Consider the following 16,342-nt stretch of genomic DNA (forward strand, 5'->3'; position numbering starts at 1 on the left):
TGTTTAGTCACTGTTTTCCTTAACAAATGCAGCTCCAATATATAAATTTGACAGATTTATAGACAATTCCCCTTTTTATTCTGAGCTGTTGACAATGCCAAATTTGTGGCTTGGGATCTACATCTGGATAGAATTTGCTAAAGAAGAGATACATTCAGTATCCAAGACTCTGGCTAATACTCTTCTAGTAATTTTTTTTCAATAAATATTTTTATCTGGAGGATTTTATCCTGTTTTTACTTTAAGTAAAGGGGGGGGTGTGGATGGAGTACAGGGCTCAGATATTGTATGTTTTTATAGGCATTGGCAAACAATAGCCTTCTTTATCAACAGGATTCCTGTTCAGACCAAATCCACGTAGTTTATTGTGATTTGGAGAGATTACATGGTTACTGCGCCTTCTTCAACATGATGCTATGGGTCTTTAAACTATGGATTTGGGCAGTGTAGTGAAACAAGTTATTCCAGAGAATAATTCAGACATAAACCTATTGAAGATACTCAGAGTTTGATACAAAAAACTATTATGAGAACAAACCTGGTAAGAAAGACCAGTATACTGCTTTAGGCATGTAAAATTAGAATCCTAGAACATTAATTTCTCCCCTTCATGTTATTTTTTAAAAGTAGTCTCTATAAGCAAAAGTCTTGTATATTAGAAGATCTACTGAAAATATGCTTTACACTGTATACAAAATATAATTTTGCTGTGAATGCTTTTTATCATGCAGTTTTGGATCTTAATCTCATCAGATTTTTTTACTGTCCTTCAAAAGAGACCAAAATATTTATAAGCATTAATTTTACTTTGATCTTAAAATCTCATTTGCCACCAGAGATGGTCTCCTCTGGCTATGTCCATTTTTCCGAGATTGAAGGACTTCCATTGAGAAAATATTGACAAGAGAGCATGTCAGTCTGGAGGCTTAACATTATAGTTTCTTTTCCTTGTGCCATTCTTCATTTGAGCTCTAAATATTTGGCAAATAAATTTTCAGGTGATAATACTACAAAAAAAAAGGGGAAATGTAATTACCAGTCTCTATCTTATAATTATGGGAACAAATGTCCATCATTGCTACATGATGCTTGGAAAAAACATTCTGCCAATCAACTGAAAGATGGTAGAACAGCATGGATTTTTGAGAAAACAGGATTAACAAGGAGACTGGTACACTCAGCTGCCCCCAAGGTACCCTCCCTCCTGTTTGATGTAGTCAACACAGGAAATACTTCAAGTCTGCTGCATAGAATTTCAGAATCCCCACCTACTCAGTATGTAGAACTGAAAGCAGAATTAAATGAGGAAAATACCAACACCAAAGTGAGTTGCTGTTTTAGGTAACTTGCTCTACCAGACTGAAATGAAGCATTTTTCAATTTACTGCCATTTTTAATTCCCAAATACTTCAGAATGGTTAGCTTATTACAGGGCAAAAAGAGACAGGTCAGTGATGAACCCTTCTCTAAATGTTAGGCAGTGAAACACAGGAATTGTTTTTTGTTTCAGTACTTTGTGTTTTCTGTATATGAAAATTAATATTCCAAAAAAAACCCAAACCATTTCTTTGTGTGTTTCAGGATCGTCTTGACTCTTTAACTGAAGTTGATGATTCTGGACAGTTAACCATCAAATGTTCTCAAAATTACTTGTCCCTGGATTGTGGTATTACTGCATTTGAACTATCTGACTACAGTCCTAGTGAGGATTTGCTTGGTGCTCTGGATGACATGACTTCCAGTCAAGGGAAAGCAAAATCATTTGAATCGTGGAACTACAGTGAGATGGATAAGGAATTTCCAGGACTTATCAGAAGTGTGGGTTTACTTGCAGTAGCAACAGATTCCATTGCTTCCCAGTGTAATGAAGCTTTGAAGGAGAAAGAAAATCATGTACCTCTTTCAGCAGAAGATGGAGAAGAAACCAAAGACAAGAAAGCATCACATGATCTTTCACTAGCATCTCCTTCTGGAAATTCCTCTCTTTCTAAAGAACCTTCCTCTGAAAATGGTGGTTTACCTACTGACAGCAAAGCAGTTTCCATATCAAAGAATCCAGAGTGCAATCCTCCACAGCACACTGGTGAAAATATCAAACACTCTCACTGTGAAAATTCAACGCCTAAGAGGTCCATAAGAGACTGCTTTAACTATAATGAAGACTCTCCTACGCAGCCTACATTGCCAAAAAGAGGTCTGTTTCTGAAAGATGATGTGTTTAAAGAGTACATAGAAGCCAACGATTTAAAAAGGCAATTCTCTCAAATAGTTAAAAATGAAATGAGTAGAAGTACACCCTCATTGTTAGATCCACCAGACAGGTCCAAGCTTTGCCTAGCTTTACAGCCTCCCTATACTAACAGTCCATCTGCAGTTAGTCAGTCATACGATTGCTTAAATACAATAAGTGATAAGAATCTTGAGTACACAATAAATAATCACTTTAAAGACAGTCCCATAATTCTAGGAAAGTGTACTTTCTACAACAGTAAAGAAAAATCAAAACACAAGAAGTCTCGTGATTCTCCAGAGAAACTGAAAACTGACAGAACACCTGGAAGTATGTGTAAAACAGCTCCATCAACCCAGGTCAAAAAAGGAGGGTGTTCTGTGCAGAATGGAATTACTTCTCATAGCTCTAAGTCTCTGGAGGAGACAGAAACAGATTCTTCTGCATCCTCAGATTCTTGTAACCAGAGAGATCCAAATGGGCAATCACAAGGTAAAACTGAGCCCTTCAGCTCCCCAGTGCACAGCCAAAACAGTGCTTCTTCAGCTGGTTCTGAGCTTTCCAGCTCATCCCCTCTTCTGCTGAGAAGGAAGAAAAATAAAAGCTTATCTTCAACACCACATGACACTCAAAAAACCACTAAGGACAGCGAGGTGTGGTATGGATCTGATGAGTATTTAGCACTTCCTTCACATCTCAAACAGACTGAAGTATTAGCTTTAAAACTTGAAAATTTGACAAAGTTGCTGCCCCAAAAGCCCAGAAGAGAAACCATTCAAAACATTGATGACTGGGAGCTGTCAGAAATGAACTCAGATTCAGAAATGTATCCAACATATCAGACAAAAAAGCACAAAAAAAGGGGTAGAATTTCACCAAGTTCTTCAAGTGATATAGTATCCTCCTTAGGTGACAGTATTGAATCTGGGCCTCTCAGTGATATTCCCTCTGATGAAGATCTTTGTATGCCTGTATCTTGCATTAAAAAATACATTGAAGAAAAGTCAGAAAGGACTGCTGCCACTCAGCCCACAGGGAATGAGACTTCTCCTTCAAATAAATCAGCTTTAATTCATCAACTGATGCAAGATATACAACATCAAGAGAATTATGAAGCCATATGGGAAAAAATTGAGGTAAGGCAATAATCTATATTCTTTTACTATGTTCTTGAGAAGCCTATGTGTGGAGATGGAGATGCTGGCAGGGATAAGGCTGCTTTTTTGTTTTCTTCTAATGCTGAAAATCATCTTCTCAAGTGACTGCTGGGAGTAGAGACGAGCAGCAATTATTGTAATTATAATGGATTGATGTAGGGGCCTGAATATATGTATTGTTATAAAGGAGTCCTTATGAATATATATATGTAGTGAGAGTCCTATGTATTAGATAGGTGGGTCCTGTTGCTCTGGATGAGCTACAGCTGTGGGATCCTTGGTTGGGTAGCAGCTGTAGCTCATGAAGGGCTCTGGGATAAAAGGGGGTTGGGTCGAGAGCCCAGGAGGAGCCCCTATGGAAGCCATGAGGAACTGTGCTGCAGAGAGGAGCTGCATAATAGGACCATCAAGAAGGTATAGACTTTAAGATGGGACTCCAGAAATATGAAATACAATAAGATAACAACAATAATTGGTGACCCCGACGTGATGGAGGTATGCAGCCTGAAGAGCTGTGGAAAATAGGACAGCCTGAGAGCTGTAGCAGCCTGAAGAGCTGTGGAAGATAGGTGTAGCAGCCTGAAGAGCTGTGGAAGATAGGACAGCTGAGAGCTGTGGCAGCCGGAGAGCTGGGACAGTGGAAGATAGGACAGCTGAGAGCTGTGGCAGCCTGAGAGCTGGGACAGATATGGATATTGTAACTGTGTAATTGAGAAATTGTTAAAAGAAAAGGGGGGAAATGTAGGGGCCTGAATATATGTATTGTTATAAAGGAGTCCTTATGAATATATATATGTAGTGAGAGTCCTATGTATTAGATAGGTGGGTCCTGTTGCTCTGGATGAGCTACAGCTGTGGGATCCTTGGTTGGGTAGCAGATGTAGCTCATGAAGGGCTCTGGGATAAAAGGGGGTTGGGTCGAGAGCCCAGGAGGAGCCCCTATGGAAGCCATGAGGAACTGTGCTGCAGAGAGGAGCTGCATAATAGGACCATCAAGAAGGTATGGACTTTAAGATGGGACTCCAGAAATATGAAATACAATAAGATAACAACAACAGATTGAACTTAACTTTAACTAAATAGGATTTGCCTATATTATTTTACTTACATCAATGCCCTTAAACTTGGTAAAACATTATTTTACCAACAGCACTTCTCTTTGCCAGGATTGGGTACATGGGTATTTTTTGTAGGAAAGGTAAAATAAAATTAGAGAATGAGGGATCTTTGCTGTATTTGAATGAAATTATACTTGATATCATCTGCCTATTTTGTTCATTAAAATGATTTGCTTTAGTCCAAGAATAGGAATCTTGATTCCTGTCAAATTAGGTATAATAGCAACATTTCTTTTTAATTAGTTCTCTTCCCTTGCAGTGATTATTTTCCCTCCTGTGTTGGTGGAACTAAGCATCACTTTATTTTTATTAACTTATATAATCCTTCTTAAATAATAGCAGTGTATTAGTGCAATATGCTAGAGCAATAATTGTATACTATTCCATTAAACTTCAGATGAGATGGGACTTCACTAAGTTTTTTTGAGAATAAAGATAAACTTTGGAAAGTGAGGTGAATTTGAATGAATAATCAAATAAAGATCTAGCTGTCTCACTAATATAATTCTTAGATTACATTCACAGTAAATGTTTCTTTCAGTTTTCTGATTAATTTGTCTTCCTGGCCATTGCAGAGAACTCTTTGCCTCAAAACATTTCATGTCCATCCTCAACAGCATTTAAGTTTTCAGAAATAGAAAGCTCAATCTCTATTGGATTTCAAAATGCTTTAACATGTGTTAAAGGGTTATGTTGGTCTAAATGCCAAATCTGATATCTGCAATATAGGACTAGTTTTATATGGCCAGAAAGTCCTTCTTACCAAGCACAGTTTCTATAACTTTTGAAGGCATGGGAAGTATTATGACTAGTAGGGAAATAGTTGAGCTAGAGATATTTGAATATAAAGTAGGGGTAGAAAATAAAGAAAGAGAAATTTCTGCTTAAACAAATGAGGGTGCAACACGTGTCAGCTGTAAAGGGCAGTGTGTAATGATGCAAACTTCTCCCTCTGTCTTCATGGGTAGGGCTCATCCTCGAGTCTTTGTAAGAAAGACTCTTTGTAAGAAAGAACTGTCTTAGTAAGTGCAAGTTGTTTCTGTCCTGGAGTCTGTGTAGAGTTGAAAATTAGTCCAGCTGAAGCTGACAGATACAGAGCCCTTCATTCTGTGCAAGCAACAAAGCCCATCAAAGCTCCTCGTGAATACATAAGATGCTGCCTTTCAAATGACACTGCAAGAGCCTGTTTAAGAATGGGATTGTTGGTCTGGGGACCAGTGCCTTCCACTAGATGCTGACTTCCTTTTGGCACAACACAGGTGGCAGAGAAACTTCTTGTATCATACTCTCAAATCACCATCTTTATTTTTATCAAACTTTTTGAAAAGGTAATTGTCTTTTGAGGGGCCGTCTGTCTTTGTGTGAGTCCTTGCAGCTGCAGTTCAATCCTACCAGAATGGAGCAGTAAGAATCAGCTGTAACATCTCCATCCTTTCCTCACCTCCTCTGGAAAGTGGATTGAGCTTGTGACAGCAATTAAGAGTGGGTAGCTGTTGTGTGGCCAGGGTAAACCCTTCCAGCTGCTGACTCAAGCTGCTGCTCTTGTCCTTGAGGAGCTTGATTGCTGCTGACACTGCATTTTCTACAATTTCTCAGTGTTTCTGGTTGTGATGAATGTTTGGAAAGTGTTAATGTGGAATTTGGAAATAATCTCATGAAGTGCGTTTGGCTCATAGTAAAAGAAGGGCTTAAAACAGAAAGAAAAGCAGATGCAAAGAGGACTGCTAGGAAGAGAGAGCTCAGTATTCCATCAGCTTAAAAGCAGCACATAAGTTTCATATTTCACAAAATGTGCTTCCTGAATAGTGAATAAAAATAACCAGGTGAAAATTTTTGAAATACTTAATAGAAATTAAACTCTTTTAAAGAAATATAAGTTTTCCCCAAGCTGCTTATTTACCCAAGTTTTTCTATTATTACTAGTTATTAAATCTTCTTGTAAGACTAGTTAAAAACCAATTTTTCACTTTTTCAAAAGCTCTGACCATGGTAAATCCTGCCTTAGTGACAATATGATGCCTTGCTGAGATACTTTAGTTTGACATAAGTGATAAGAAAACAGAAAATGCCTCCTTTATGAGCTGCTATGAAATCTTGTGGACAAAGAGGAATCTAAGGAAAAATACCACACCTATATCACAATTAAGTTCTTTCTTTTACTAGATCTCCTGCTTCCCAATTCCCTAAGACAAGAATCAAAAACGTGTCATTGCTTTTTTCAATTATTGTAAATTGGCTCTTGTGTTAATTCTGCTACTTAAGAACATGTATCCTACTCAAAAAGGAACTTCCTAATTTCACAAATATATGTCTTAGCAATAATTCAGTACTGCTTTTGTTAGCAGCAGTTTTGTGCTGAAGAAGTCAGATCTGAAAGGTAAACTTAATTTTGAGGACAGAAGAAGCATATTATGCCCATTAGTAATCCAATCCAGTTGTACTGCTGCAAATGTCTAGCATGATGTATTTTATTTATTAAGATTGTAAGCAAAACGAAAATAACTTAGTCTTTCATTTTGAGGTTATGACAACTTAGAAACAACAGGAAGCCTCAAAATCATTGAAAGTAATATTTTAGCTAGGTAATAGGAAAAACAAGGAAATTTTGGTATTTTATTATGATTATTATGGGAATAATTTTGAATTAGTATAAATCTAGTAATATATCAATGAAGGTAAATTGTTGAAAATATGCTTAAGCATTAAAAATTAATAATTCCTTAGTTATAGAAATTATAGTCATGGGCAGAAACTGACAAATTGTTATTTTTCATACTTGCAAATTAGGTTGATGTCCTTGCATGGGCATTATCATCCCGTTAATATTCCTGTCTGTCTACAGATAGAACTCTGCTCTACAGCCCCATTTGCTTTTACATAGGGCCACTTTCTTGCTTTGCAATAAATATTGCATAATCTTGTCATATTTTGTCTTCTACTGGAGGTAACCCTCTGGCACATGTATTTTGTACCCTTAGTAATGGGCACCTTTATTCTGGAGTGCAAAACAATTTATGAGACTGTTACTTTTATGTTTCAGAAATTATTTTTTGGAGTTAAATGTGAAAAGGAGTGATAACAAATTCTCAAAGTTCCTCTCATTGTTTTAGTCCAGCTTTTAGGAGCTGCCTCAAATGAATTTTAGAATGCAGAATAGGCTGTATAGTTTCTGTTACAGTAGCTAAAAAGGGAACAGCTATAAAAGCAGCATTCTCACAGATAATGCCAATAGAGTTCTTTGCTGTAAGAATTTGGCTCTTTGCCACTTCTCATATGTGACACTAGGACTTCAGAGTATCAGTTTGAGAATGCTTCAAGGTTTGTTTCTGTAAGAAAGCTGTTTTCCTTAAAATCATGTGAATAATTGGGTTTCACCCCCATTTTTATGTGCAAACTTAAATATTTCAATTGGGAGCAAAAACTTATTTTGAATTGATCTAATGGCACTTTGTTTATTTTTCAATCATTTTATGTGAATAAAATACAATAACAATAAAGTAACCTTGTTCAGGCAGTTTTATCTTTTTCCAGAAATGGATACTAAATTGACTATACTGATATCCTTGTGCTGTAATATGTGGTCATTGATAATTCCATCTACTTGTTTTCAGAGGGCACTATTAAAATTTACATTTCTAACCATTTGCAAGGCACTTCATTTAAGTGAAGATGTGTTTGCTTTGTAGGCCTCTGGGTTAATTGAATGGAGCAAACTGCTATTTTTTTTTTGTTGTTTGTTTGTTTTTGTTGTTATATAGATTTATAGCTTGTTTTATCACAGGCTCAATTTTTAAAAGAGGCAGTTGTACTTCCTCTGCAAGAAGCAATTTGATATCGATTGATCCCATATTTTCAGTACATGACGTTTCATAAACTTGTCCTGAACTCTATTGACTCCATATTTTGTCTGTTGCCCAGTCAGCCTTAGCAACCCACCTTGTGGTTGTGATAAGGAGATAAAATAATGCTGATCTATGAGTTTTTCAGCTGTCAGTTACAGCATGACCCAGGGTTCCTATAGCAAAGAGATGGATAAAAATTTTACTGCCTTCCAGGACCCAGGCAGGGAGCCCCTCACCCTTCTCTAACCGTTTACCCCTCCTGAGCCCAGGATGCCCCAGGAGAGCGGAGATCTAAGACCCCTGTTTTAAACTGTAGTGATGAGAATAACTTTCCTGTTAAGGGGGTCCCAAGGATCAGTGCAGCCTGTAGAGGAGAGTGCAATATCATATCTTAACAAATAAAGTGCTTAATGGATTGGTAGAGCAAGTTTGGTATGGAGATGTGGCTGGAAGTCCATTTGAGTAGTGGAGAGCCAGTTTGTGTCAGCTCTCCAACCATTTTTTAACAGAGGAGAAATAATTTGTTTAGGTTGAAAGGGGACAGAGTTCCTTATGGACAGAGAGTGGACTGAAAACTCACCAGTTAGGTAAGGGAGAAGCTGGACTGCTGTAGGGGAAATTTTGGAGGTGATAAGAGGGAAAAACTTGCAGAGAAGTCAAATGCAGTTTGAGCTGTGGGGATAAGGTAGTGAAAAACAAATAGGAACTGACAACTCTGATGAAGCCTAGCAACAAAGAGAAACATGGAACTGAAATCAGTAATGTCAGAATAGGAGCAAAAAAGCAAACATAATCAACATGGCACTGACCTGGCTTCTTTGAATTACCAGATAAAGAATTTTTAAAGTGTTGTAGTGCTCCCCTTATATCTCTTGCTTTCAATAACTTGGTGCTTCTAGTATTTGCTCCTTTAAAAAAATGGCTTTTCATAGTTTTCCTAACAGTATGCTTGCCAAAATCTGTTCATTTCTGAATCTTACTTACACTGCTTCATACAATTTAGATTGAAATACTTCTTTTGGTTGATGACCAGTTTATAAAAAACAGTAAATGAAAGAGGTATCAGATCCAGAAATTCCTTGGCAGCTCTGCAGTCTTCTCAGCAGTCTTGCTGCTTGGTGCAGCATAATTGAAAATGTCACTTCACATTTTGTACTGAGAGACAAGTTTGTGCTTTGCTGTTTTGAGTCTGATGATGCTCCCCTGCTTCAAAAGCCTTCAAGCTGGTTAAAACATTATTAAGCAATAATGTTGTATACATATGGAACTCTCAGATTTAGGCAGACAAATAGAGCTTTGCTAGAAGATATTGAAATACAGTAAGCCCTCTGTTCCTCCAAAACACTTAGTTCCTAACAGTTTGCTTGAATTTTAAACAGCTCCGCCAAGTACAGTCACTTTTCTTTGGCATTTGCTTTACCAGAAATAGTTTGAGCATGTTTGAAACCAGCAATTTCCAAAAAAATGGCAAGTTCTATCTAAACTGTGAGAATTCTGCATTTTTAACTCTGCAGCTGACTGCAGGAATTATGCTTCCTAAATGAAACATTTCTCTTGTGAAGCATTCGCTTGTTCAGAATGGTTTGAATTTCCACTGTAAAGACCTCACAATGATTTGGCAGTGAGTAGTTTTAGATCAGGGATTTTTTGCATTCAGGATTTGGCAAGTCATTCCAAATAATTTGTGGTGGGGGGAAGGCAAGAGAGGGGGAGAGAAAGAAATAGAAAGAAATCTGCTCCCAAATAATTTTAGTGGCATTGCTTTGAGGGTATGTCTTCACTAGCATTTAGAACTGGTGGTAGTGGATATGCCTATATCCAATGTTTGGCTCACATCTGATGTGAGACCTCTGACTGTAAAAAGCTTCATAATTCTGTCTTTTTTTGTACATATTTAGATACCACAGGGATGGCTATGAACAGCTTAGATGAACCAAGAAGCAGCTTCTTTTATATAAATGTTTCTGAGCCCTCCATTTCCATTCTTACACAGTCAGGTCAGCTTTATGTGACCATTGGCTTTGTGACCCAGAATCATGTCTTTAATCATCTATACCACAGCGTAGCCACAGGCTACAATGAGAGAATCCACATTATTTATTTGTGAACTGGAAACTTTCTTGATATTGTTTGAGGATCTGTGGATCTCTGCTATTAGGGTAAAGGGTGTAAAAGGGTTGAAGGTGGAGAGATGGAAGACTAAGACTGCAAGAGGTGAACTTGCTCTCACTGTAGCCAAGGATAGGCAGGAAGGTGAGCAGTGGGTGCCAGGTGACTTACCTGGATAGCCAACAGAGCTCCAGATTCAACAGGGACACAGCTGTAGTTTGGACAATGAATCACTGGAGAGTTCAAGGCGATCTTATGCTATACTTGTTTCTATCAGTACACTGAAGCTCTGTTGTCTGCGATTGTTTGGTGCAAAAGTTTTCTCATGAAGACAGAGAAAGACATGCAGAAATCACTGAAGCAGGTTTGAAAGCTTTCAAAACAGAGTCAAATTGCTATTGGGAATTTATTTCAGTGTGAGCGTGGTGGTTTAAGAAGGATTTTCTATGATTGAGTCATCTGTGACTGTGTCTTATAGGTGCTGGGAAGAAGATTGGTTCATTGGGAAGAATTTGAGATAACTTCAGATCTCTCCTGTTACCTACTTACTGTATTGTTTTTACGGCTCCTTGAAGTGCCTCCTTTATTAAACAGAAAACTATTACATTTGAAATTATGGTTACTAATATTTCCTTAAAAATTGTAAATACAAAGGGGTGAGAGAGAATGTTCACTCCCTTTTACATTCATAGGGATATGCCTTTCACAATGTTTTACAGTCTAGCTTACAACATTACGTTACATAATATACTTAGTCTCTATGGTACACATGTATAATGTATCTTCTGTGAGGAAGTACAGGATATTCGAGAAGCATACAATATACAAAAATCACTATGCTCTATTCTAAATATTTAATTTTTTAAATAATACATTGCTGCTAATTTTCACCTAAATCAAATTCCAGTCTATCTACTGTTAACACATCATTGCCTTAAAATGTGTACATGCTAGAGATGAGTCAGAGCAAGACAAATGAGCAAGGGTCTTGAGAGGATTAACCTGAAAGGAAAGATCAAATCCACTTACATAAGATTATTGCATAACTTCTCAAAATCTCTTCATATCTTTTTCTTCTTGTGTGTCTTTATGTATTTTGACAGCAACTAGTTTTCTTTCCTTCATCCTTTCCAGTATCTTATGATCAGGAATGAACCATTAAATCATGCTGACTCTCAAATCATTGTCATCATTAGGCATCACAGTGAATATAATTTGTGGTAAATATGGTCAGGAAACTGTCTCTCAGAGGCTTGTTTCAGACTGCCTGTGTGCTTATGCAGTTTTTCTTTATTCATTTTGAAAGTAACCAAAAGGGCAAAAAATAGTTTTCTTGTCTTTGCTTCAGGTTTTCGAGCAGAGATAAACCTCACAAACAGCTGAGGTATTCTTCCTGTATCAAACTGGGGTTGTATCTGAATTTTCCTAAATTGTTATTTTGATCACTGACTTAGATTCAGGTCAAGTAAGGTTTTCTCAAACAAGAGCTGGATTTGCTTCTGGTTTCCTTTGCCAGTGTTTGGAGTCTCTCCAGGCTAACATTGGAAGAACCACTAAGCAGACAGATTTTTTGGTAGTAGACAGTGTAGATGTTCAAGTCACAGTAACTTAATATTACTAAGTGCTTTTTCTCTGCTGATGCCAGCATGTGACTACATGAATGCTTCCTCACTGAGCTATATATGACTGAAGACACCCAGGGTAATTTAAAATCATCTGTTGCACCATTAGCTACAAGACAATTATAGCAGCTAACCTAAAAATGTCTCAGGTATGTCCAAACTAGGGTCATGTATTGTAGTTCAGATCTCTTGCAGCTTTGTTGAGGTAGAGAAAGCCAGGGGATAAAAAGCAAATGTGTAAAAAACCAGAAAAGCTTCTGCAATTCTGCAATTAAAAATGAAAAGGTAAAAGGAAACAAGTACCGAGAGTTTTTTAAAACTTTGTTCCATAAATATGTCCAACTCTGGGGATAAAAAATGTTCAGAATTAGGGTCTGAAGAGGGTGTAGAAGAAGGCCCCCTAGAGATGACTAAAAAAAGAAGCTTTCTAAAATGCAAAGTTGATGAATTAGGAAGCAAATGAATAGAAGTTAATGGAGGAACTAATAGTGACAGGATTTCTTTGGAGACTGCAGGTGAACAGGAACCGGGTGCATAACAGGAGGCTAAATGAGGAAACCAGAGGAATAATAATGGAGTAAAGAGAAGAGGTGGTGAATCTTAATCTCTCCTTACTGTTGCCATATTTAGCAAAGAGTGGCAATCACAATTTCCCTTTTTAAAAATTCAGAAATCTTAACTGCAAAACAAGTTCATGGGTCAAAGAATTACAATATCTCTTGTGAGGTGACAGACTTAACCTCTTCTAACCAATTAGCCTTGAAAAATAGGAAATGCTGAATTAAACGTTCTGATTTCGAAAAGGAATGGTGGTCATTATATCTTAAGTCATGTCAGTGATACAGCAGAGGTCAATATATTTAGCACTTGCCCACAAGCGAACAGCATCTGTTCTATTTTAGTAAAAAGTGGTTTTTTTCCTTTTTTTTCGAAAATTTTCAGACGTGGTGATATATTGCCCTCTTGAGGCCAAAACTGCTTACTGCACTTCTTTCACAGCTTTTTGATTTCCTTCTCAAATGAATGAGCCCCGCACAACTTTACAAACGCGGTTGTTAGAAACTCGGAGAACAAATAAATCATAATCTAGAACATTTCCTCCTTGTTAATATGATTTTTGTTCTAGTGTAGTCTCCAAGAAAATTTTTGCTATGTATTTTGTCCCAACAAATTTAATGTTAAAAGAGAGAACTAGAGTAATATTATCTAAATAAACAGTGTTGGCCCTGGCTTTGTGACCATCGGGTCAAAAACATAGTGGCTTGCTTTCTTTATCCCTTTCTTTGTCACTTACTGGCTAACTTACTAAAATTTTTTTGTAAAAATAATGAACATAACTTTCATTCAAAAGGCACTGAAAATCCCATGGAATTAATTTTGTGCTATGATGTAAGAGTATAAAATCTGGCTAATTTCATTATTTTAATGTGATTTATTCTTTGTGAAAATGTAGCATTTTTGGAAATTCACAAAGCATTGTTTAATTGACATCATTCCACTCAGACTTCAGGCTACAGGCATAACATGGTGTGTGTATATCCTGTACCTTTCAAGGAATTACATGCTCAGGGAACAAGCATTTCTAGCAACTGTGAGATCAAAGAGGAAATAAATGTTGGGACCAGTTAGGGGAGGTGCCTCCATGGCTCAAATTGAGTGTCCTCCAGTGCCCAACATGCACGTGCAAGGTAGCAGCTGACCATCAGCTGGGAATAGCAGCTGCTCAAGGGCGTTCCACCCCCAGTCCACCCTCTGAAGCCCAAACACTCAGGGTATGTAAACCAAGGAATGATGGCCATCCATAACTGCCTATTTTTCAGAGCATAATAAAGCTTTATATTAATCTGTTACATAAAGGATGTAATATGGACAAAGTTGTAAATGGAGATTAGTTCGTCTTTTGGATGCAGTTCATCTCATAATCAATATATACATTAGCGGTAAAAAATCTGAAAATAAATTATGTTGTCAACACAACATTTAAAATAATTACATGAAGAGGAAATGCAGTACTTCCAAGTACCCTTACATCACTCTAAGTTTCTTCAACATCCATAGTTATATCGGCAGCACTTTACAAAGCATCAGGCGAAGTCCTAAATTTGCTGAAAATTAACATCTTATTTAGAAACTTTCATTATCATTAGAGCTTGGATCTATGTTTCTGAGTGACAAACATTTCAAATTGAAAGAAAGGGAACAGTGGAGACATGTTTTCAGGAGACATGATTTTTGGTCCTGTAGAATAGATTCTAGGACCTGTAGAATAAATAATAAATATGTACTTTCAAACAAGAGGTCCTGAACTAACTTCTACATTTTCTATTCTAGTTTAGAGTGCACAAAAGAAAAAAAAAAGGAATTTGGGACTGTAAAGTGGATGTGAATTTACTACAGCTTTGTGCTACTATCCTTTATACACTACTTAATAGCTCATTTTGGTGTCTGGCATTTTTACCAAAGACAGCCCCTCTCCTCTGCTGTGCTCGTGGTCCCTTCAGAATCCACACACTCCTCCCAGCTGCTGCTGCAGAGCTGAAGTCTCTCTTTCTGGGAATTACTGATATCATCTTTTGTGGCTCAGGCAGATTCATTTGCTGTTCTCATCCTTGGCTACAAATTTCTGGAGACATTCTTTCTCCCTAGTTTACCGAGTGAAACAAGAATATGTGACCTAAAAACATTCACATGTCTTAACTGATCTCTAGATATGTTAAGTCTTTGACTTAGACAGGATCACATAAAAAGTATCAGCTAAAAAGGCTTTAGTTTAGTGTATTGGATGCTATGATACATAAGACAAAACTTATTCTGTATTAGATGCTTTGGGTATCTTTCTTTGTTTCCTTAATGCTGCTTTGACCTCCTGAATTTTATGTAGAAAAGAAATTACTCAGAAAAAAAGTTGTTTTAAGAGCAAGGAGAGTTTCTGTGAGACGTGACCAATAAAAGACATTGCTCTTTGTAAATAAATATATTTTTAGAAACTATATGTCAATCCTAGTAGTATGATTAACTTTGAAGACCAGACTTGTATGATCCTTCAGGAGTTTGTACATGACTCAGATCACTCAATATCTGATTTCTGACTGTTCCACTTTTAACTCAGAGCTTCTGCCTGCCTGTTTTATTGCCAAAGACTATCACACTTCCTTTTTTAAAAAAACTAAGTATAAAATAGCTATTTTTTTCTTTTCGTTGTACTTTCTCCTCCTTCATTTTTCTCCCTGCATATGCCCCGTTTCCTTATAGTCTGTTCATTCTGTTTCTGTCTCATTTGCAGGGCTCTTGGTCTCCTTCAACTCATGGGTTTCTCCTTTCTGGTGCTTATACTACTCACTCCATAGTGTCAATATTGTTTCCTAAGGAACCTTTTTCCAGGGTACCCCAGCAATTTCTCCCACCTTCAGAATGCTAAACAAGTTGAATGCTGAAAATATTTCATTACAGATCCACACTGTAGAGGGTTTCTGATAGGAGCCAGTGCTGATTAGAACAGTGGAAAGTATTTGCTTTTTTAGCTGATACCTGTGTGCCTGCATAAGCCAGTGGAGATAAAGCTTGTCTGTGTACAGGGATGTGTTTTGGTCAGAGTCCCTCCCACTCTCCTCGGTGGCCCAGCAGCGCTGGCAGGAGGCACATCCTGCCTCCACCAGAGGGCTCATGCTCACTGCCCTGCTTTGAAAATAACTGGAATTCCAAGTAGTGGGCATGATAACTTAGGATGCAGATAAACAGAATTAGTGTCTGTCATCCAGAATGTGAATGCAGATGTAGGATTTCTCTGTACCACGAAGGATGTGCTCATTTATTTACTCAGTCCCCAGGAGTGCTTTGAACCTCACACTGCTTTTGAGGTACAGCGCCCATATTTTCTCAGTGTGACCTCAATCCTCACCTGAATGAATGCAGGAACTTTGTCTGGCTCTGTTCCTGTTAATGTTGCATCTCAGGTGGGACGCATGGCCACGTCAGCACGAAGAGATGCCAGCAGCCATTGCCATCAGAGCAGATGGCATCTCTGGAGGTTTACAACCAGCCCATACTGCTGTTCAGTTCCTACCAGAGGATTCTGTAAATGATGTAAGAATCAGGTGTTCCTGGCTTTCCGCTTCCTTCTCTCTGCCAGTCCACCTTGCTCTTCAACCCATGCAAAGCCACAATGACACTGGCTTTTCCTATGCTGCTGTACTGCATTCCTGTGCACAGCTCTCTTGGCCTCATGGCTACATGCTTCTCCCCAGCACTGTCCTTCCAGCCCATG

At 37.7% G+C, this 16,342-nt stretch overlaps 1 protein-coding gene across 3 annotated transcripts in view; it reads left to right on the forward strand.

Moving 5' to 3' along the window:
• The window catches only part of AKAP6 (A-kinase anchoring protein 6), a 258,465-nt gene that overhangs the window by 80,465 nt on the left and 161,658 nt on the right, over positions 1 to 16,342 (forward strand). For all 3 annotated transcript variants that reach the window (XM_059473668.1, XM_059473670.1, XM_059473669.1), the window contains exon 4: positions 1,582 to 3,366. In XM_059473668.1, coding sequence (XP_059329651.1) covers positions 1,582 to 3,366 — 1,785 coding nt within the window. The remainder of the gene's footprint in view (positions 1 to 1,581; positions 3,367 to 16,342) is intronic.

Source organism: Ammospiza nelsoni, chromosome 6, assembly GCF_027579445.1.
Source record: "Ammospiza nelsoni isolate bAmmNel1 chromosome 6, bAmmNel1.pri, whole genome shotgun sequence".
Taxonomy (NCBI): Eukaryota; Metazoa; Chordata; class Aves; order Passeriformes; family Passerellidae; genus Ammospiza; species Ammospiza nelsoni.